The 23,833-nt window shown below is 41.3% G+C and overlaps 1 protein-coding gene across 2 annotated transcripts in view; it reads left to right on the top strand.

Annotated features, from left to right (window-relative positions):
- The first annotated feature begins 9,410 nt into the window (after positions 1 to 9,410).
- The window catches only part of NRBF2 (nuclear receptor binding factor 2), a 29,581-nt gene continuing 15,158 nt past the window's right edge, over positions 9,411 to 23,833 (top strand). The window contains exon 1 of one of the 2 annotated variants that reach the window (XM_041750463.1): positions 9,411 to 9,610. In XM_041750463.1, coding sequence (XP_041606397.1) covers positions 9,526 to 9,610 — 85 coding nt within the window. In that variant the 5' untranslated portion in view covers positions 9,411 to 9,525. The remainder of the gene's footprint in view (positions 9,611 to 23,833) is intronic. The other variant, XM_041750462.1, reaches the window with a different exon arrangement.

Below are 23,833 nucleotides of genomic sequence, written 5' to 3'. Positions count from 1 at the left end.
TGGATCCTGGGATCATGCTCTGAGCCGAAGGCAGACGCTCAACCACTGAGCCACTCAGGCGCCTGGCGTGTTTTCTTCTTATGAGGACCTTGTCTTACTGAGTTAGGACCCCACTTTTATGACCTCATTTAACCTTCATAACCTCTCTGAAGACCCCATCTCCAAATAGAGTCACATTGAGGATTAGGGCTCCAACATACGAATTTTGGAAAAACACAATTCAGCCCAAAACAGATTAGCTTTTCAGAAAGAAGTCTCATTCAAAGTAAGATCTTAAGTTTTCATGAAAATAGCCAGGTACAGGGTGTGGGGAAAGTGTGCTTCAAACACCAGATAAAGCATAGTCAAAGACCAGGGCACAAGAGAAAAATATGGCAAGTTAAGGAATGAAAGGTAATTTGCCCATGAATCTAGAGAAGTAAGCAGACCATCTGAGAAGACCTGGGAAATCATGATAGAACTGGGACTTTATCTTAGAGCAATAGGAAGATGATACCTATAAGCAGGAGAGTGGCATAATCAAATCTGCATTGATCTAGCAGCCCTGGTGGCGCAGCGGTTTAGCGCCGCCTGCAGCCCGGGTGTGATCCTGGAGACCCGGGATTGAGTTCCATGTCAGGCTCGCTGCATGGAGCCTGCTTCTCCCTCTCCCTGTGTCTCTGCCTCTCTCTGTCTCTATGAATGGATAAATAAAATCTTAAAAAAAAAAAATTTAAAAAATCTGCATTGATCACTTTGGCTCTAGTGTAGACAGTGAACTGAAAAGTGGCAACACTGGAGAAAGGAAGACAACTTAAGAGTCTGTCTGAAATAGGCAAGATGGCAGTGGAAATGGAGAAAAATATACAGAACTGAGAAACCCTCAGGATGTAGACTTGACGGGACTTGCTAATGGACTGGGAAAGGAGGAATAAACTGAGGTGCTTAGGTTTCTGAGTTGGGCAAATGGGTGGGAAGCTGGTGCCATGCCCTAAGATAGGGAACAAAGAAGCAGATGGTCGGGGGCGGGGAGGATGGTGAGCTCAGTTTTCAATATATTGAGTTTTAGATGTGTGAGTCATACAAGTAAGGATGTTCACAGCCTTATCAGCTAGTTATTTCAATCCCTGCTTTAGAGATGAGATTAAAAACAAAACAAAACTGAAGTTTCAAGAGGTTGAGTGAAGTGAGAACAACACCCAGGTTTTTCTGACTCCAGCGTTAATGCTTTTTCTATGATAGCCTGCAAAATTTTACCCCAAACTATGAGAGTCAAATCTATTTAGGAATTCAGAATTTTCTGAATTTTCAAAAGCTAATATGGTGCTTATACTCCATAATATAGAACAGACTGGCACAGTGTCTCATAATAACTGTACACATTGACAAATCGTCAATGAATCAGGTAAACATAACACCAAGTGGGATAAAGAAGGACTAAATAGTCTGATGATAGCTCAGGATAGGTTTTTGCCACCAAATGAGTAGTATAAAAACTTTTTGTTTTCAGGTTCTACTGGATATTGGAATTTATCCACAATTCCAAAATTGTGGATAAAGGTGCACTTTCCAGGGTAATGCAGTCATAGAAGTCAATGAAATAGAGTTTCCAGAAGAAAGTGGTGGTTAGTGATGTCAAATGTTATTGAGAGGTGAAGGGCATAATTTGAAGAAAGATGGGACACCTGGGTGGCTCAACAGTTAAGGATCTTCCTTTGGCTCAGGGTGTGATCCTGGGATCCAAGATAGAGTCCCACACTGGGCTCCCTGAGGGGAGCCTGCTTCTCCCTCTGCCTATGTCTCTGCCTCTCTCTCTCTCTCTGTGTCTCTCATGAATAAATGAATAAATCTTTTTAAAAAATTGAATAAAGGTCATTAGGCATTAGGCATTTTTTATTAATCAAAAAATTAATAGAGTTATCTTCAGGAGCATATCCTTTATTAGGATAAAGTATTAGGAGCATAAGTCAACTTTTAAAGAGCTAAACGGTAAGATAAACTGCATATCAACAGAATGGCTAAAATGATAAAGACAAAAAATGCTAAGTATCGACAGCAATTTAAAGCAAATGTCATTTTCTTTTTTTTTTTAATTTTTTTATTTATTTATGATAGTCACAGAGAAAGAGAGAGAGAGAGAGAGAGGCAGAGACACAGGCAGAGGGAGAAGCAGGCTCCATGCACCGGGAGCCGATGTGGGATTTGATCCCGGGTCTCCAGGATCACGCCCTGGGCCAAAGGCAGGCACCAAACCGCTGCGCCACCCAGGGACCCCTTGCAAATGTCATTTTCATTCACTGCCAGTGTTAGTGTAAATTGGCATAAGCATTTTGGAAAAGTGGCAATATCAACTAAAACTGAAGATACACATCACACATAACCCAGCCATTCTAGTCCTAGATATATGCTCAGCCGCAATGCATGTATATGTGCTCCAAAATACATAGACAAGAATGTTCATATCTGTTCTGTTTTATAGTAGTGATGGGTGCATGGGTGTGTACTATATTCTAAATACATCAGTTACAAATAAATAAAAAGTGCAACTGATGTTACTTTCATTATATTAAATTATAGTAAACTAGGGAAAATGCTCTTATTTTTTAGAGATGAATACTAAGTAATTAGAAGGAAGTAATATATTATTTAGAATTTCCTTAAAAAATTTTAGTAAACAAATAGGTGGTGAAGAAATGGTAAAATGTTAACCACTAAATACAAGGTTTTGGGTATATGGGTGTTCATTATACTATTATACTTTTTGATATATTTGAAAATTTTCATATGAGGTATACAAAGTGCATTTACGCAAAAGGAAAAAAGGCTTTAATGGTTTATACAATTACAAAATATACTTCTTCTAAAACACGGCCAATTGTTACAATTTAATCAAGTAGGATATTTTCTCTGTGATAACTGAAGAATCCAAGAGAGTTCTGTAAATTATTTCAACATCATGAGCCAAAATTCTCCAATTGGTTTATTTCCCCAGTTACTTTTCTCCTTTCCCCCCAAATCTGAAAAAGAATAGTGTGATGAACATGGCAGTCAAGCCATGTAGGAGTCAAATCAGAGTTGTGCAGGTTTTAGAACCTGAGAGAGAATTCATCACATAATAAGCTGTCTGGCCAAGGCTGAGTCTGGCCAGCTTCCATGTATGCTGTGAAAAGTCTCTGGCCACAGTCCCGAGGTTCTCACTTCTGAGGTTGCATCATTCTTCCCACAGTTGTTTCTGGACTGAATGTCAACAGCATATGATATAAACATGTCAGGATAGAAAGTATTATGTATTTGTCATATTTTCTTTCTCTTTCTCCATTCTTCTCCTCTTCCTCCTCCTCCTCCTCTCTCTTTCTCTGCCCCCTCCTCTTCATCTCTCCTTCCCCATCTCCTTGGCCTTCTTACTTTTTGTTTTGGAACCTTTTGCCTACAAGGTTCTAAGAGAGACACTCCCAGAGGGTTTTCCAGTTCCCTGAAGGGTGGGGAAAATATAAAGACTGGTGAAAGAGATCATTTCAGAAGTAAAGAGTACAAAGTGAAAGTGAGAGGTAAAATATTAAATTAATGGTAAAATCCTTATTTTGTATGTGCTACTTTGCTATGACCCTTCCCTTCCCTGAAGCCCTCACATGACTTCCCTGGACTGTCACTCAGAGGTCTCCTATACTAGTGTTGCTTAGGTGGAATGGCAGCAGGAAGCATGGACACAGGACTAAATAACAATGGACTTGAGAATTTTGATAACTTTGGAAAATATTTTTTAAAAGGAAGCTGGAGGGGAATCTCTCCTAGAAACATAAGAACAATCTCTACTGCCTTGGGACACCCGGGTGGCTCAGCTAAGTGTCTGCCTTAGGCTCAGGGTGTGATCCTGGAGTCCCAGGATGAAGTCCCACATCCGGCTCCCAGCATGGAGCCTGCTTCTCCCTCTGCCTATGTCTCTGCCTCTTTCTCTATGTGTGTCTCTCATGAACGAATAAATAAAATCTTTCAAAAATAAATAAAAATAAACTTCTGCCTTATGACTTCAATCATTTCTTCTCTACCATTCAGTTTCTAAGTCTCCTCTCATCTATATTTATTTAAGAGTAACCAAACCCTATCATCTTCCAGTATTTCATGATTCCCTTGATCCCTTCCCAATATGTGACCCTTCTCTTTGAAACAAAGTCCAGATGGGTCAGCATTTTGCAGCAAAGGGTCAGAGCAAGAGGTAGAACTGGAAGTTTGAGGTCTGTGTAATTGGGGTAGTGACTATAATGGTTGAAGAGGATTTGATTAGAGATGCCTCAGTATTCTGAAGTGCTTGTAAAAAATATATATATAGGTAGGAGCACCTGGCTGGCTAAGCCAGTAGAGCATGTGACTCTAGATCTTGGGGTGGAAAGTTCAAGCTTCACATTGGGTGTAGATGTTACTCTAAAAAGAAAAATCTTAAAACATATATATATAGGGCAGCCCGGGTGGCCCAGGGGTTTAGCGCCGCCTTCAGCCCAGGGTGTGATCCTGGAGTCCCGGGATTGAGTCCCACGCCAGGCTTCTTGCATGGAGCCTGCTTCTCCCTCTGCCTGTGTCTCTGCCTCTCTCTCCCTCTGTGTCTCTCATGAATAAATAAATAAAATTAAAAAACATATAAAAGACATATATATAAATAAATGTATATATAAATAAATGTATATATACAAATTATATGAAAAGAGTTTTTCTCATGCCAGATCCACCACAAATAAACAGGGAAGTTATTTTTTTCTAGATGGAAATGAAGCAGCCCTGCTGATGCAACAACAGATAAATGGTCCAAGAACATTTTGGGATTTTGGAGAGTTCTCTTCTGCTCCCTTGTTTGACAAACACTAACCTAATACAAAGTTGGTTGAATCATTGCCTTTCTGCCTTTATTTGCCTGACTTTTCCCAGGTGTCAGCTTACTGGATAAGAAACCTGCCCTGAAATTCTACTTTCCTTGGCCTCCCTCCCCTCTGTTGAACTTTGTTGAATAGAATGCCTGACTCCTGCTAACTTGGCTCTCTTCATCCTGGCTCATGCTGAAGCAACTGGACAGCTTGGCTCAGAGTCCAAGGAGTTACAGCCTGTGACCTCACGGCTACCTCCCCCCTCCCTCACAAGGTCTGTTCCTGCCCACTCTGGTTTGTGAATAGTTCTTGGCAAATACCCCAGAGGAGAATAGAGCCACTAACAATAGTAACTCCCGTTTTAGCTTGAATCTCTTGGTACTCAGGACTGTGAATTTAGGAAAACCCAAAATAACCTATGTAATTACAGTGGGTTACCCTAACAGTCTATTTCTGCTATTACCAACATTCGATGTCACTCCAGTAGATATTTAGCTGTGTGTAGTGGAAAGAGTACTGGGCTTATAGCCAGACAGACCTAGATTTCAGGCCTAGTCAGCTATTTACCAATTTTATGACATTGGGCAAGTCACTAATTTGAGAATTAAATGAGCAAGCACATATGTAAGTGCTGGAACCTAGTGTTACACAAAGTTAAACCACTGCTATTGAGAAGTGGGGATAAAAAGTTTTAGGAAAAAGAGGAAATTTAAATCTTCAAGAAACACTGGAATCAACTTGAAGCAAGATAACATTTACCCTCTGTTCAACATCACATTCAGTGTTAAAAACAAACAACCGAAACTATAGTCTTATCTAAAGTTAAAGGCAGTCTTTTCTTTATTTTTTAAAAAGATTTTATTTATTTATTTGAGAGGGAGAGTGAGAAAGAGAGGGAGGGAGGGAGAGAAAGAGCAGGAATAGGGGGAGAGGGAGAAGGAGAAGGAGACTCCCCTGTTAAGCAGGGAGACTGATGCAGTACTAGATCCCAGGACTCTGAGATCATGACCTGAGCTGAAGGCAGACCCTTAACTGATTGAGCCACCCAGGCACCCCCATGACAGTCTTTTTCTTTTTTTTAAGATTTATTTATTGGGAGGAGGGCAATCCCTCCCAATAAATAAGGGAGAATCCTGGAGCAGACTCCCTGTAAACTCAATTCCAAGACCCCAAAACCATGATTTGAACCAAAACCTCGAGTTGGCCACTTAACCAACTGAGCCACTGAGGTGCCCCTAAAGCTTTAGCTGACTGTCTTTAGACAGTCTTACTTTTTGTTCATGATGAATTTGGAAAAGGGAAGGATTTGGTGGTTCCTTTTAAATCAAGGAATGATGAAGCAGGAAGAGGAGTCTTCATACCAAATCAGTACAGGAAAGAGGAGTATTATCCACTTACGTGCCAACTCTTCCAGGAAACTGGTTTTCACTGAACTGTAGCCATTGTTTTCATCACTCGAGTTTTTATTTTATATATAGTGAAAGAGGTTGGTCCTTCAGACTTAGATGTATTTTTGCCCTATATCACTCTTGTGCATACATAAAAAGGTAAACATAAATGAAAGAAACTTGGTTAAATTTTTTTTCTAAGGCAATGCAACTTCATCACAACTGTCACCTGGCTGTCAAAGATTATAAGGTCACCTGATCTCAGACACAGTTAAATAGGGGAAATTACAACAGTAAGCACCCACATACCTGCCACCTTGCTTGGATACAGAACAATTCCTCATCTGGTCATACTTCTTTGTGTATACCCTGCCATCAGGTCTGGATGTACCTTTTAAGGACCCCTGGACCCTTGCTGGCTGTTCCTGATATTGCTGTGTTGATCAGACGTGGTTGCTACTGCACCCAGCACTGTTGTTGCTACCTCTGTTATTGACCCTTTGGCAGGGCTTGTAGGTTTCGTGACCACAGAAGAGGCTGTGCTTTGGGTGGATTCACTTGGCAGCTGATAAGCACCGCAGGTGTGGGTGGCATTTTGGAGTCCCCTTTCCACAGCATAATCCACAGCCCCCAGACAAGACACCTCAAGGACCATGTGAAGCGTCCTGACACTGGCTTACTGATCTCCTTCTCTATGGAACTCCTGTAGAGTGGAAAGAAACAACAAAGGTAGAGAAGATGGAGCAGGAGACCAGAAGGGCCTGCTCTCCTCTCTTCCTGTAATTGAGCACACCAAAGGCTTATAACTAGACAAACCTTTGAGGTAATCAATCCAATCTCCCACTTGATGCAGCAACATCCTCTACAACATCTCTGCCAAATGGTCCTTCCAGATTTACTTGAGCCATTCCAGAACTAGGGAAAGTATTATTACAAAGCCCCAGTGAATCTCCTCACATAACTTAATTTTCTGTACTTCTGCTAGTATTTCCGTAGGAATTGCAAAGGTATGCACATGTTACATTTTGATAGCAGGGAACAGATTGTGCACCTGTTCACACATAGGTGCTACAATGATTTATACAAACTTAGGGCATGGCAGTCATAGGAAGCCAGATTATAGTTCAAACAAAGGAAGAATTCTCTGATCATTAAAAGTAGATCACACCAGATCACTCTTTGATTGGTGTAGCGAGCATTCAAGAAGAGATTGGACTGTTATGACACTACAGATGAGTATGAGATTAGAGCAGCTTATATACAAGGAATGTTTGAAATTGAGTCTCATGGTAAATTCTGGAGAAACAAAGGAACCTTTCCGATGTGGCAAGTCCATCATTGGTGGCCCATTCAGGAATGGATCCTTTAACATGAAATGCATTTTCCAAGTAAGACACAGAAAGCACAGAAGCTTTGCAGCTTTTTAATGTTCTCCCAGGGGCACCTGGGTGACTCAGTCGGTTAAATGTCTGCCTTCAGCTCAGGTCATGATCCCAGGGTCCTGGGATGGAGCCCCACGTCAGGCTCCCTGCTCAGTGAGGAGCCTGCTTCTCCCTCTCTCTCTGCCCACCCTCTGCTCATGTTCTCTCTCAAATAAATACATAAAATCTTAAAAAATAAATGTTCTCCCAAAGGACTCTGGCCCCACCTTGCTGAGTTGCAGCACTCAGACCTACTGCTGAGCTCTTCTCATCTCTGACTCACTAGTAGGCATGTCCACTGTGTTCCCATCTATGATGGCCTGAGGATTTCTATAACCTTCCATTGATGGTCTCAGGAGATTAATGGGCTTTTCCTAATAGGTAAAGAAGTTGTGCATGTGTCTGAAAGGATACAAATCTGAAAGTAGTAAAAACAGTCAGTGGCAAGCTTTGGGTGCATCTACTGTTTCCCAACTTTCAAAGGAATCAGCTTGGCAGCTCTAAAGTCTTTGTAGGTCTGCGACCTTTTCCTTTGATGACATGTCCATGTCCAGCACACTCTTCATAGCCTGCGGCTGGTCAGGTCAACAGGGTGACAGCAAGTGGCAGAAACTAGGGCTGGTAGATGCAATGTCTCTGTCACCATTTGGATATGGTTGTGTATATCCATCACGTCCTCTCTTTTGCTAATCTGAATGAAGTTTCTCTCACTGTTGAGTGCTTGAATGCATCATACTCTCCTTCCTTGTCCAGCTGCCATCTAAGTTTATTAAACCTGTCCACTGCACAGCCAGCCACTGGTAGACTTACTACTCATGTTTACAGTTTATCAAGGAAGTTGTGCCTCTGGGTTTTACTGCCTTGAAGGGGTCTGTAATTGGGGTTTGTTTTTGTTGTTGTTTGTTTGCCTTATAACAAAGTATTGCAAAGTTAGTGGCTTAAAAGAATATGCATTATCTCACAATTTCCATGGGTCAGGAGACTGGGCACAGCTTCCATGGGTCCCCTGTCCAGGATCTCACAAGGACGCAGTCAAGGTGTATGCCAGGCTGAGGCCTCACCTGAAGCTTGGGGTCCTCTTTCAAGCTCACACAGCTCTTGAGCAAATTCATTTCTCTGGAGCCATCCAACTCATGGTGCCTCCATCCCAGCTCCTGATCTGTTCCCTTTACATCATAAATCACAATTATTTTTTGTCAAGTGAATTCCTTGATAAAAAGAACCCAGCAGAGTTGTTTAGCACATACCTGTTAACTTAATGAAGTGTTCTATTTGGCTATTTGTAACCCATATTCCTTTCTTAATTAGTTTGCTAACATCTAGAGGGCAGAGCTCTGAATCATTCGTTTGTCTCCCTCCAGGGGGAGATCTAGTCCAGCTCCCGGTATAGCACTGCTCAAGTCTGATTTTTGAAAAAAAAAAAAAAAAATCAGATGCAAGAATAACAAAGATGGGAACAGGAGAGCAAAGAAAGGTGTAGCAAAGCAGAGAGATTTGGGGGAAGTCACACTGGAAGAAAACGGGAGAGGCCAAGAGCATAAGACGGCCATTTTACTTAAGTTTCAACAAGGCTGCCCACCCCCACGCGACGTCAGAGACGCCGTCCAGAAGCTGAAGATACGCCTCTCGCGAGAGGAAAGATCGCCCGGAGGCAAGCGCGGGCCGGCCTGTGCCCCGCCTTCCCTGAGCCCCACCCACTCCCGGTCCTCACTCCCCCCCTTGAACCAGCCACGTGTGACGCCATGACGCGTGCGTGGCCGCGGCGCAGGGGGCGGGGCCGCGGCGCGCCACCGGAGGAGGAAGTGGTGCGGTTGTTGCTCCCCGAGCGCGGAGAGGGCAGCTGCCGCCGCCGCTGCGTCGCCCTCTCTGCTGCGGTTCCCCTCCATGTGCCCCGGCGCCGTCGCTCCACTTCCTCAGGCCGCCGCTTGCCCCGGGGTCTATGGAAGTAATGGAAGGACCCCTCAACCTGGTGAGTAGCCCGCAGGGGGTCGTGGCCGCCCTCAGGAGCTTTTGCCTCAGGATCCGGTCGCGTCTCCGGCGTGCTGCAGACCCCCGAGGCCGGGAGGCGGGTTCGGCGGGGCTGGTCCCCCAGCGGCGCCGCGCAGGCAGCCCCGGGAAGCTGTCGCGTCCCACCTGCCTCCGGCCCGGGGCCCCTCCTGCCGCCGTGCCCCGAGCGAGGGGCTTCCACCAGCGGAGAGAGCCACCTCCTCTTGAGGCTGGAGGGGATGCCTGCGGGCGCCACGTAGCCACCTCGCTGCAGCTGGAGGGGCACTGAAGCCGCGGGGCGGCAGGCTGTGTGATGCAGGGCTAACTTCTGACACAGGGTCTGGAGTCCGAGCGGTGGGACTAATGCCCCCCCCACACACACCTATTTTTCCCTCCACCCGTTTCTCACCTACGTTTAGATGCATAAACTGAGAATCTCCCTTCTCAAATTAAGAGACAGCTGGGGAAGACAAAAAAAAAAAAAAAAAAAAACACAGGACCGTCCCTGTTTTTAGCTTCGTTTGATCACTTTAGGCACAATAGGGTAGATGTTTGCCTTTCTCAGAAAAAGCGCTCGCTCATAGGCCGTTTACTTGTTTTTAGGCATTTCAGATGTTCCCATTAAAACAACGCGAGTTCTTTTCTGACTGACTACTGCATATTTTGGTTTCCTAGAGGGTGCCTGTTTGGGATACAGACGTCAGATCACTTAAGGTTGTAGACAGGCAGGAGGACCTTCTGGAGTCGGGTTTGCAGTTCTTTTGCGATGGTGGGCTCTGGTGGGCGGCGGTGGCGTTGGAGAAAGGGAGGCGTGGAGAATTAGTGTCTCAAGTTGAAACTCTGAACCCTGGTGTCGTGGAGGAGCCCCAGGCTGCATTTAACAAACGTTCTGCAGACAAGCAGTAGAGCTTGGTGTTTTGAGTATAGATTCTGGAGCTAGACTGCTTGGATTTCAGTTCTGGCTTTGTCATTTAATAGCTGTGTGACCTTGGGCAAATTAGTTGACCTCACCTTGTTTCTGGTTTGTTGTGAGGATTAAAGGGGTAAACCGGTGTAAAAGGTTTAGAACAGTACCTTGTACCTAGTACAGTGTAAGAGTTAGCTGTCATAGTGACCAGACCATAAGCTTCCCTGAGCCCCACCCACTCCCGGTCTTCACTCCCACCTTTTAAAATTTAAAATCTCATTTGTGAAATGAAGACTTGGACTTGCTGAGCTTGAAAAGCCTAAGATTCTAGGACCTAAAGCTGCTCCCAAATGACTGGTGCCAGGTTAGCTTCTGTGAGAAGCACCTCCCAGTTTTAAGTTGAGCCTGCCCCTATTGGTAAGAATTGTTTACACTTAAAAAGAACCGGATGAGATTTATGAATTTTTTAAAAACCAGGGACATATCTTGCACTTTCTTTGTTTTTAAAGCAACGTATAGTTTACAGTGAGATCTAATGGATGGATGACTCAATACTGAAACTTCACACAGAAATACTAGAAATAACCAGTTTACAGAGTGCTTCAAAGTTCAAGTGTCCTTGCAAAGTGACCATTGGTTCAGTTCCAGTTAGCGTCACTTTATTTGGCTACAGGCTGCAGCATAACACCAGCCAACTGCCCTACTAGTGTGTGGTAGCTTATGAGAAGACTGGCACTGGGTGACAGCTGTAGATGGAGCAGCAGAATCACCAGTTTAGGAAAAATTAGTTTAATGGTTACAGTAGTATTATCTTTCTATAGGGGGGAATTTTGGCTAGAGCCTTGTTAAGCAGGCTAGCATAATTCCATAATCCAGCCATAAAATGTATGTGGACAAACATCAGAAATTTGGCATCTTGAATTCTTAAACCATTTGAGATTTGAAAGATCTGAGTCCTAGCCTAGCTGTTTATTGGAAGATGACAGTTGAACAGAGATTAACATTTACTTGGATCATTTTAACTGCTCTGTACCTATGGGAGGCCTGTGAATTTGCCACTCAATTTTAAAAGATTGGATTTTGTGTGTGTGTGTGTGTGTGTTTTAAGATCACTTTTTTTTTTGTCAGCAGTTAACTCAGTATCCAGTTGACTGAACATGAGAAATAGTTCTCATGCTATGAGTTAATGAGTGCCTGTGAAAATCCCAGTATCCTTTTTCTAATGACATTCTAGTGTAGTCCAGATTTGTTGTATAAGGATTTATTACAGTACCTGGTTTATAATTATGTATCCTCAGAGCATCCTTGGAATTTAGGAAGAACTGCTTCCCAGTTTTATGGAAAAATGAGACTAGACTGAGAGAAATTAAGTAATTACTTAGATTGGTGGATCACAACTTCTTTGTTTTAGTGTTGATTCTTTTATGTCAGGTTTACAGTAAGGACTGTATGCTTATTTCCTGGCAGTAGATTAAGATACAGAGGAGACTGGTTCAAAATAATCATTTAGGGACACCTAAATGGGTGGCTCAATGGTTTAGCATCTGCCTTTGGCTCAGGATTATGATCCCAGGTTCCTGGGATCGAGTCCCTCATCAGGCTCCCCACAGGGAGCCTGCTTCTCCCTCTGCCTATGTTTCTGCCTCTCTCTCTGTGTCTCTCATGAATAAATAACGTGGTTTTTTTTTTTTTAAATAGTCATTTAATATATAATACAGATACTGTGTTCTAGTTCTCTGGTTTTTGAAATTGGTTAAATGAAAAATAAACGAAATCATATTTCCATTTTTGGGGGTGGGGGAATAACTAGTCTTTGGACTGAATAAGTTTTATTTCATTAGCTTTTTTCTTTTTGTCAATTTTTAATATAGAAAAATTATAAAGTCACTTAGTGTATATTTAGGCATTTCTTTCCATTTAATTTTGGCAAAGTGAGTGCTGGTAGCAAATGTCAAGACTTGTGTGAGATAATTTATAGTTCTTTGATTTGTTTACTGCCTATTTGGGAAGTGATGTCAGACCATAATTTACACATGACTGTTGCTCATACTTTGTTTACCTACTCTGCAGACTCTGAGGACAAGGGTCCATGTGACTGTGTGGCCCAGTTGTGTGTTTGGCTCTATTAAGAGTGCTGAGAACGTTTTGTTGAGTAACTGAGCTTCCCTCTAGTCATTTCTCATCTAAGGAATCAGGTATCATGGTCCAGAGAATGACCTTGTACATACCCAGAATCTTTATAATTATCCCATCTTACTTATGGTGGCAGTGAAATCTTGAAGGTCAAAAAGAGGCTATTTTGAACCACCACTTCTTGTTGCCCTAAAAAAATTCAAGTAGAGTTTATCCTGTCACAGCTACATTGGGCTCAGTGGAAGCTCTCTGGGAAAACGTGATGGCAGAGCACTAAGACTTACCCAACAATTACTAAGTGCTGGGGTTGGCATCAGGCATTTTATACATACAGTTGACCTTTGAACAACGTGGGGATTAGGGGTGTCGGCCCCCCTATGAGGTCAAAAAATGCACATAAAACTTCTGACTACCCAAATACTTTTTTTTTTTTTTTTAAAGATTTTATTTATTCATGAGTGACACAGAGGCAGAGACACAGGCAGAAGGAGAAGCAGGCTCCATGCAGGGAGCCCAATGTGGGACTCGATCCCAGGACTACAGGATCATATCCTGAGATGAAAGCAGATGCCCAACCACTGAGCCCACCCAGGAGTCCCAAGACTTTTTTTTATATGATTATACTGTCAATTTTTATTTATGAAGTTACTACCTTCCTTAAATTTCTGTACATTCCTTTATTATTTTCTATGTTTTCTGGATATTCAACAATAATCATAAAGAATTTTTTAAGGTTTATTTGAAATGGTGTGGGGGGAGGAGCAGATTGGGAGAGAGAAGCTCAAGCAGACTCCCTGCTGAGTGCAGAGACTAATGCAGGGCTCAGTTCCACAATTGTGAGATCATGACCTGAACTGAAATCAGGAGTTGGTCGTTCAACCAACTGAGCCACCCAGGCACCCCCTCTCCTGTAAAGAATATTAATAATAAATAAGAACATAATTTAAACATGCCTGTTACATTACCAGTATTTACACACACTTAAATATTTCCTTTTTTCATGATCATAATCTTTAATGTTTCAAGTTTTTATTTAAATTCTAGTTAACATATAGTGTAATTTTTTTTTTTTTTTTACTTTTTTAAAGATTTTATTTATTTATTCATGAGAGACACACAGAGAGAGAGGCAGAGACACAGGCAGAGGGAGGAGAAGGAGGCTCCATGCAAGAGCCAGATGCAGGACTTGGTCCTGGAACTCCAGGATCACATCCTGAGCTGAAGGCAGACACTCAACCGCTAAGCCACCTAGTCATCCCCATATAGTGTAATACTAGTTTCAGGAGTAGAATTTAGTGATTCATCACTTACATATAACACCTGGTTATATGTAACACCTGGTGCTCAATCACAAGTACCCTCCTTAATACCATCACTCGCTTATTCCATTCCCCCCACCCACCCGCACTTCAGCAAACCTTTTCTTTTTTTAAGATTTTATTTATTCATGAATGACAGAGAGAGAGAGAGAGAGAGCCAGAAACAGAGAGAGAGCCAGAGACACAGAGAGAAAAGCAGGCTTCTCACAGGGAGCCTGATTTGGGACTCTGTCCCTAGACCCAGGATCACGTCCTGAGCTGAAGGCAGACACACAACTGCTGAGCCACCCAGGTGTCCCAACCCTATTTATTTTCTATAGTTAAGAATCTCTTCTGGTTTGCCTGCCTCTTCCTCTCTCTGTCTCTCTCTTAATTTCTTTCCCTCATGTCATCTGTTTTGTTTCTTAAATTCCAGTATGAGTGAAATCATATGGTAGTTGTCTTTCTCTGACTGGCTTATTTCATTTAGCATAATACCCTCTAGTTCCATCCATGTTTTTGCAAATTGCAGGCTTTCGTTCTTTTCTTTCTTTCTTTCTTTCTTTCTTTCTTTTTTTTTTTTTTTTTTAAGATTTTATTCATTTACTCATGAGAGACACAGAGAGAGAGAGAGGCAGAGATACAGGCAGAGGGAGAAGCAGGCTCCATGCAGGGAGCCTGATGTGGGACTCGATCCCGGGACTCCAGGACCACACCCTCGGCCGAAGTCAGGCACTAAACCCCTGAGTCACCCAGGGATCTCCCTCTTTTTTTTTCTTTTTTAAATCGATTTTTTTTTTAAAGATTTTATTTATTTATTCATGACAGAGAGAGAGGCAGAGACACAGGCAGAGGGAGAAGCAGGCTCCATGCAGGGAGCCCGACGTGGGACTCGATTCTGCGTCTCCAGGATCACACCCTGGGCCAAAGGCAGTGCTAAACCGCTGAGCCACCCGGGCTGCCCCTTTCATTCTTTTTGTACACACATACACACACACACACACACACACACACACGTGTATATATGTAAAACACTTTTTTTTTAAATAAAACACGTCTTTATACATTCATCAGTTGATGGACATTTGAGCTCTTTCCATAATTTCATTATTGTTGATAATGGTACCATTAATATTGGGATGCATGTGCCCCTTTGAATCACTATTTTTGTATTCTGTGGATAAATTCCTAGTAGTGCAATTGCTGGGTGGTATGATAGTTTTAATTTTCTGGGGAACCTCCATACTGTTTTCCAGATTGGCTGCACCAGGGTGCATTCTCACCAATAGTGCACCCTTTCTCTGCATTCTACCAACACATTCTGACAGGCATGAGATGATAACTTATTACAGTTTTGATTTGTATTTCCCTGAGGATGAGTGCTGTTGAGCATCTTTGCATGTGTCTGTTGGCCATCTGGATGTCTTCTTGGAAAAATGTCTATTTGTGTCTTCCGCCCATTTCTTAACTGCATTGTTTTGGGGGATGTTGGTTTTGATGATAAGGTCTTTTTTTTTTTTTTTAATTTTTTTTTTTTTTTTTTATCTACGATAGTCACAGAGAGGGAGAGAGAGAGAGAGAGAGAGGCAGAGACACAGGCAGAGGGAGAAGCAGGCTCCATGCTCCGGGAGCCCGACGTGGGATTCGATCCTGGGTCTCCAGGATCGCGCCCTGAGCCAAAGGCAGGCGCCAAACCGCTGCGCCACCCAGGGATCCCGGTCTTTTTTTTTTTTTTTTAAGATTTTATTTATTTATTCATGAGAGACGGAGAGGCAGAGACACACAGGCAGAGGGAGAAGCAGGCTCCATGCAGAGAGCCCATTGTGGTACTCAATCCTGGTACTCCTGGATCACGTCCTGAGCCACCCAGGCATCCCTGATGATAAGTTCTTTAGAGATTTTGGATACTAACCCTTCTAAGATATGTTATTTGCAAATATCTTCTCCCATTCTGTGGGTTGCCTTTTAATTTTGTTGATTGTTTCCTTGAAGTCCCAGTAGTTTATTTTTTATTTTGTTTCCCTTTGAAGATGTGTCTAGTAAGAAGTTGCTGTGGCCAGTGTCAAAGGGGCTGCTGCTCCCTGTTCTTCTAGGAGTTTGATAGTTTCCTATCACATTTAGGACTTTCATTGATTTTGAATTTATTTTTATGTATAGTGTAAGAAAGTGCTCCACTTTCATTCTTCTCCATGCTGCTGTCCCAATTTTCCCAACTCCCCAAAGACTTAACTAATAAATAGCCTACTGTTGACTAGAAGTTTGGCCAATAACATAAATATTGGATTAACACATTTTGTGTGATATATGTATTAAGTACAATATTCTTACAAGTAAACTAGAGAAAATACTAAAATCATAAGGAAAATACTTTGCAGTACTGCACTGTATTTACTGAAAAATAAATCCACATGTAAATGGACCTGTTCAGTTCAAACCGATGTTGTTCTAAGGTCAACTGTATTATTTTGTCTTTTTAGTAGCTGTATATTTCCCCGTTTTACTGATGAAGACATTGAAATGCAGAGTAAATGGTGATAGTGGGATTTGAAAGCAAACTTCTCATTAAAATAGTGATCTTACTATTAGATCAGTGTTTGCCCATTTGTTTTGATGGTGATCCACAGTGAGATTTTTACATAATGACCAGTACATGCATACATATGTATATATTACTGCAGAGTTGCCACATTATGCATGTGCCTCTTGGAATTGTGCAAAATGCAGGGGCTCTCATAAATTTCATGCAAAACAAAACTAATATTTACTATGTAATATTTCTATTAGGGTTTTTTGTTGTTGTTGTTATTTTTAGATTTTTTATCCATTTGACAGAGCACACAAGCAAGGGGAGTGGCAGGGAGAGGGAGAAGCGGACTCCCCACTGAGCAGGAAGCCCAGACTCAGGCAGGGCTCTTTCTCAGGACTCTGGGATCATGACCTGAGCTGAAGGCAGGCGCTTAACCAACTGAGCCACCCAGGCACCCCTTAGTATTAGGTTTTTTAAAATTCTAATATTTACTATTAGAGTTTAAATATTTACTCTAATTACTTACTGTTAGGTTTTTTAAAATGCTGGTTTTGACCCAATAAATTGATTTCACAACTCATTGGTGAATTGTATCCTATGATTTGTCTTCATAGCAGATGGTGGTGGTTCTGAAGAAAAGTAAGCTACACTGAAAATGAGGTGGGGGAAAAAAAGATACTGCAGAGCTGCATGTGGGAGAAATTGATCCTTAGAATCAAAAACAAGTCCTGGACTTTTTTAAATACTTGAGCGGTTATCTTAAGTATAATTGTATTACATTAGTTTGACAGGTCAATTCAGTGCTTACTGTTAGGGGATATTACTTACCCATAGGAGACTTAACAGTGAATTTATTGGGAAAGGATGAATGTGTCTTCTTCTTTGCTCTCTATTGAAGACTCTATCACAAGGTTCAAGAGTACATTACATTTTCCTCTGCCTTTTGGCATTGTGTTCCTTTTTTGGTCATCTTTATGTATAGCTTTCCTTGAGGACCCAGAAATAAATGGAAAATAATAGAAGTTTTTTTTGTTTTGTGTTTTTTTGTTGTTGTTGTTTTAGTTTAGTTTTGTTTTTTTTTTAATTTGTTTTTATAGCAGTTAGGCACCTGGATGGCTGGGTCAGTTGGGTGTCTGCCTTCAGCTCAGGTCATGATTTCCAGGTCCTGGGATCAAGCCCCATGTTGGGCTCCTGCCCCCTCCCCCCGGCCGTTTGTGCTTTCTCTCTGTCAGATAAATAAAATCTATTAAAAAAATAAAGCCATTAGTATGTGGAAGTAGAAGGTACTTCTTTGTGGAGGCAGTCCCTTAGTAATCTAGTTGTAGTTAGGATTTTCACTGGTTGCAAGTGATGAAAGGCACTTCAGATTAGCTTATGCCAAAAGGGATAATTTTATTGAGATAACTTACTGGAATCAAAAGAAAAGTGCAAGAAGGGCAGGGCTACAATGTGGGTGGGTCTAGGAATGTAGGGAACCTGAGGCTCAAAGATAATGAAATTCTCCCTCTGCCTCATTAGGCTTGACTGCTTTACTTATATCTGCAGATTTCTATTATTTGGCTAATTCCTGAATGTCAACATTAGTTACAACCACTTAAAACTTTCTTGACATACTCCCTTTTCTTAAGTTTGAGAACTTAGTGGAACAAATACTTTGTTATTTCCAACATATGGTTTATCTCAGAGTCGATTTCCATTGTCTTTATTAGCGGTCACTTTTTCCTGCCTCACATGCTTACTGTGTTTATTGTATGCCATACATTGTGGACAATATATTGTAGAGACTGAAATAGGCACCTTCCTCTAAAGAGTATTTTGTTCTGGTTGGCAGTTAAAATACTGGCAGATCACTGTGATCTAGTCTAAATTTGGTTTTTGGGCCTATTTTCGTTTTACCCGTAGTGCCAAGAGTGTGATCCCTCCTAGAGCTGACCTTCCTGGGGCCTTAATTGAAGCCCTGGTGTTCACCAAGGTTACTATACTCAGTCCAGGTCTAAACTGCAACCTGTCTCCCCAGCACTGGCTTCTGAAATGTCTGCACAGAGTGTCTGCTAGGCCTCCTGGAATTATAGTCTATGCTTGTGCAGCTTAGGCATTGGCTCAGGACCTGAGGATTTTCTTATGCCTATTTTTAGGTTGTCTTTTTTTATTACTGCAGTTCCCTCCAGTGCTGTACCCTCCTCAAATTCCAGCCTTTTGACTCCAGTCCCTCTCTCTTCCCAGTTAGATACTGCCTTCTGCTTGGGTTTTACTTTTTTGCACTATATTTTGGAAAGTGCTCTCAGAAAGAAAGCCAGGTGAATGTAGGTCTCACCTTGTGCTTTTCCCTTTTCTTGAAAATGTAGCTTTCTAGTACTTTTTTGTTCAGTGTCTGTAAACTTGCTTTTGTATATTGTATCCAGCTTTGTAATTGACTATAACTGGAGATAAACCAATGCCAACTACTCCCTCATAGCTGGATCATAAATCTAAATCTCCATGAGAATTTGAGAGGTTCTGAGCAAAATTACATCAGTTTATTGTAAATCCTAAATCCCAGAAAGTACTCTAATGTGAGATTGTATTATCATGAAATCTAATACTCAGTACTCACTGCTATAGTATCACAACCTCATGAGGATTGGCCAGTTGCTGCTTTCCCTATTTAAACATTACCTATTTCTAGGAGTGCCTGACTCGCTCAGTCAGTAGAGCATGTGAGTCTTGATCTCAGGGTTGTGAGTTTAAACCTCACTTTGGATGTAGAGGTTACTTTAAAAAAAAAAATTCTGAATACAGTTTGAGGCAACTTACAATAAAAGATGAAGATGCCCTACTATTAGTATATGAGTTATACACCCAATTATTCCAAAATTTAGGAGCTTAAATTACACGTTTGTTTTCTCAATTTCTGTGAGCCAGGAATAAGGGCATGGCTTCACTAGGTGCTTTGTTTCAGAATCTCTTAAGACTTCCATCAAGGTGTCACCTGGGGCTGTGGTCCCATTGGTGAAGGTTCTGTGGGGCAGGAGGTGCTTCCAAACTCACATGACTGATGGTAAGATTCAGTTCCTTGCTGGCTGTTGGCAAACTACCCTCAGTTCCTTCATGTGAGCAGTTCACAACATGACTGTTGTCTTCATTAAAGTGAGCAAGGGAGAGAGAGTGCTACCAAGATGGAAATGACAGTCTTTTGTAACCCAATCATAAAAGCAGCATCCATTACCTTTTGCACTATTGGTGGGAGTGCAGGTTGGTACAACCATTACATACAAAACAGTATGGAGGCTTTTAAATTAAGAATAGAACTACCTTATGATCCAGCAGTTCCACTTCTGGGCATTTGAAGAAAATGAAAACACTAACTTGAAAAGATATGTGGACCCCATGTTCATTGAAGCATTATTTACAATAGCCAAGATATGGAAGCAACCTAAGTTTACATTGATGGAAAAACGGATAAAGAAGGTGTGGTACTTATACATAGAATATTATTTAGCCACACACACAAAAAGTGAAATCTTGGCCATTTATGACAACATGAATGGACATAGAGGGCATTATGCTATGTGAAGTAAGAGAAAGGCAGATCTGTGTGATTTCACATATATGGAACTTTAAAAAGCAAAACCAAAACATAAGCTCATGAAAGAACACATTGGTAGTTGCTGTAGATGGAAATGAGGGGGGTGGTCAGAATGGATGAAGGAGATCAGAAGGTATAAACTTGCAATTATGAATAAGTCCTAGGATATATGTATAGCATGGTGACTACAGTTAATAATACTGTATTGCATATTGAAAGGTGCTAAAGTAGTAGATCTTAGAAGTCTTCATCCAAAGAAAAAAGTTTTTGGAGTGACTGAGTTGGTTAAGTGTCTGACTCTTGATTTTGGCTCAGGTCATGATCAGAGGGTCCTGAAATCAAGCCCCACACGGGGCCTCTGTGCTGGGCGAGGAGCCTGCTTAAGATTATGTCTTTCCCTCTGTTCCCCACCTCTAAAAAAATGTTTTTTGTAGCAGTGTATGGTATGATGTTAAATAGGTTTATTATGGTGATCATTTTGTAGTTTACACAAATATCAAATCATGTACATCTGAAACTAATGTAATGTCAGCTATACCTGAATTAAAAAAGAAAATACCTATGAGAAGCAACTACTAATGATTATTTAACTGTGACATATTTGAGTGGAAAAGATAATTAGGACAGAAAACATTGATTTTTTTATTGTGAACTATAGTTGACATAGTATTATGTTAGTTTCAGGTATATAACATAGTGATTTAACAATTTTATACATTATTTAGTGCTCACCTTAAGCAGTAAGTAGTCAAGTCTGTCATCATACAACATTATTTACAATATCATTGACTACATTCCCTGTGCTGCACTTTTCATCTCAGTGACTTATTATATAACTGGAAGTTTGTATCTCTTAATCCCCTTCACCTATTTCACCCATCAACCCACACCTTTCCCTCTGGCAACCACCAGTTCTCTTTATGAATTTGTTTCTGTTCTGTTGGTTTGGAAAACATGGATGTTTATGAAAGATTTATATACTTTTTTTATTTTTAAAGATTTTTATTTATTTATTTGAGAGACACACAGCGCAAGTGTTGACTGGAGCAGAGGGAGAAGGTATAGGACAAGCATACTCTCTCGCAGAGTAGAGAGAGTGGGGAGCCTGACATGGGGGCTCAGTCTCAGGACCCAGAGATCATGGCCTGAGCAAAAGTTAGATGTTTAACCAACTGAGCCACCCTGGCACCCCTCTACACTTTTTTTCTTTTTAAAGATTTTATTTATTTGAGGGAGAGATAGAGCATAAGCAGAGGGGAGAGGGAAGAGGCAGGATCCTCACTGAGCAGGGAGCCCCACATGGGGCTTGATCCAGGACCCTGGGATCATGACCTAAGCCAAAGACAGATGCTTAACCAACTGAGCCACCCAGGTGCCCTAAGATTTATACGCTTTTATACAAAATCCAGAGTTAAAGAGACAAAAAATTGAGCTCATTTATTTGCTGGTGAGGGACATGAAAATGGGTTAATGGAGTTGAAGCTTTTGAAGAGTGTTGATAGCCTTTCCCGCCTAACAATTTCCTGCCAATATTGATACTTTAAGAAAAAGGTAAATAAAATTTAGGCTTAATTTTTTTTCTTTTTTTTTAAATTGCATTGTGCTTTTTTTATTTGAAAAAAATTTTAAAGACTTTATTTATTCATGAGAGACACACAGAGAGGGAGAGAGGCAGAGACACAGGCAGAGGGAGAAGCAGGTTCCCTGCAGGGAGCCCCAGGGATCAGGCCCTGGGCCACCCTGGCTGCCCCTTAATTTGTTTTCTTTAGTACCCAAACTATATGCATTCTTGGCTTAAACATTTTTTTAATTGTTTAATGTAGCCATTCATAAAGACCTAGTGTCTTTTATCCTTTTTGAATGAATGTGAAATAATGATAAAGCCTTTTCCATAAATCCTAGTGCATCTTAAAATACTTGGCAAAAGAAAAACATGTTATCAGAATTAAAATATATCAGTGCCCAGATTGCTTTTGGAGTCTGTTTCCATTTCAATTGCTTATTTCTATTTTATTTTAAATTACCAAGGAAACTTATAGACTTAATGTATTTAAAGGTTGTGATTCTTAATGTATTTAAAGAAATTGATTTTAAAGGGTTCTTTAAAGATTGTTTTATTTTTTTTTTTTTTTTTTTTTTTTTTTTTTTTATTTACTTATGATAGTCACAGAGAGAGGGAGAGAGAGAGAGGCAGAGACATAGGCAGAGGGAGAAGCAGGCTCCATGCACTGGGAGCCTGATGTGGGATTCGATCCCGGGTCTCCAGGATCGCGCCCTGGGCCAAAGGCAGGCGCTAAAGCACTGCGCCACCCAGGGATCCCTAAAGATTGTTTTAAAAATAAGTATGGGGGACTCTGGGTGGCTCAGCTGATTAAATGTCCGACTTTTGACCTCAGCTAAGTCTTGATCTCAGCATTGTGAGTTCACGCCCTGAGTTGGGCTTCACATAGAGCGTGGAGCCTACTTTAAAAAGAAGAAATATCAATAATAATAATAAATAAAAATAAGTATTACCAAAATAAATTTCCGATAATATTTATCGGGAAAAAAGCAGTTTAGTTTCCCCAACTACATTGTGAGCTTAATGTCAAGTACTGCCAAAGCTTTTATTGTCTGTTAATTAGTTTGATATTCACGATACTCTTATTTTTGAGATGGAAAAAAACTCAGAGAATTAAGGAAGTCAATTTCATGTGTTTAGTAAGTGTTCAAGCTGAGATTTCAACCAGACAGTCAAGCTCTGTAAAGAGTCTGGGCTTGCTACATGTCTAAAAGACCTTAGTAGGAATTGTATTTTAAGATTTTATTTATTCATAAAAGACACAGAAAGAGAGAGAGAGAGGCAGAGACATAGGCAGAGGGAGAAGGAGGCTCACTGTGGGGAGCCCGATGCAGGACTTGATTCCAGGATCATGACCTGAGCCAAAGGCAGATTCCAAACCACTTAACCACCCAGGCGTCCCGTTTTGTTTTTGTTTTTGTTTTTGTTTTAGTAGAAAATTTGATTGCTTGGTGCCACATAATCTAGAGTAGGGGTGTGTTTTTAAATGAGCTGTAACTGGGGATGCCTGGGTGGCTCAGCGGTTGGTTGTGTCTGCCTTTGGCCTGGGGCATGGTCCTGGAGTACCCGGATGGAGCCCACTTCTCCCTCTGCCTATGTCTCTGCCTCTCTCTTTCTGTGTCTCTCATGAATAAATAAAATCTCTAAAAAAAAGAGAAAAAAGAAAAAAAAAAAGCTGTAACTCCTGAATTGGCAGAGTGATCAGAGGAAATTAGACTTTACATGGGGAGTTTTTAATGAAGTCAGGAGAGATAGGAGATCCTGTTCTCACCACTTGAGAACTTCTTGTTTCTTTGTTGTTCAAGAAACCATTTTTTCTGTTACTGTGGAGCTTGAAGTTGAAATAGGGAGCTTCATAAGTATAGTACAAGGTAGAAAACAGTTAATGTCATCAGAGACACAGATCTTAGAGACATAGCATCAGAGCGAGGTGACCTAAGAGAGCATCTCATCCCTGCTTCTCAGTGTCCAGGAGCCGACACTTCAGCTGCACCTGATCTACACCTACTAAATTAGTTTGCAGTTTAACCAGATTCCCAGGTGATTTGTAGTCCATTAAAGCTTGAAGCACAAAATCTGGTCTGTGTCTATCATTTTACAGAACCTGAAGGATGAAATAATTTAGATGGTTAGTGGGAGAGCCAAGACTTGAGTCCAGAGCCATGGGTTTGCGGTAAGGTTGGATCTGCACTTTGCCATCCACTTGAATTTCAGA

Source organism: Vulpes lagopus, chromosome 3, assembly GCF_018345385.1.
Source record: "Vulpes lagopus strain Blue_001 chromosome 3, ASM1834538v1, whole genome shotgun sequence".
Taxonomy (NCBI): Eukaryota; Metazoa; Chordata; class Mammalia; order Carnivora; family Canidae; genus Vulpes; species Vulpes lagopus.
The sequence above is the reverse complement of the archived record's forward strand: the minus strand, read 5'-3'. Positions and strand labels throughout refer to the sequence as shown.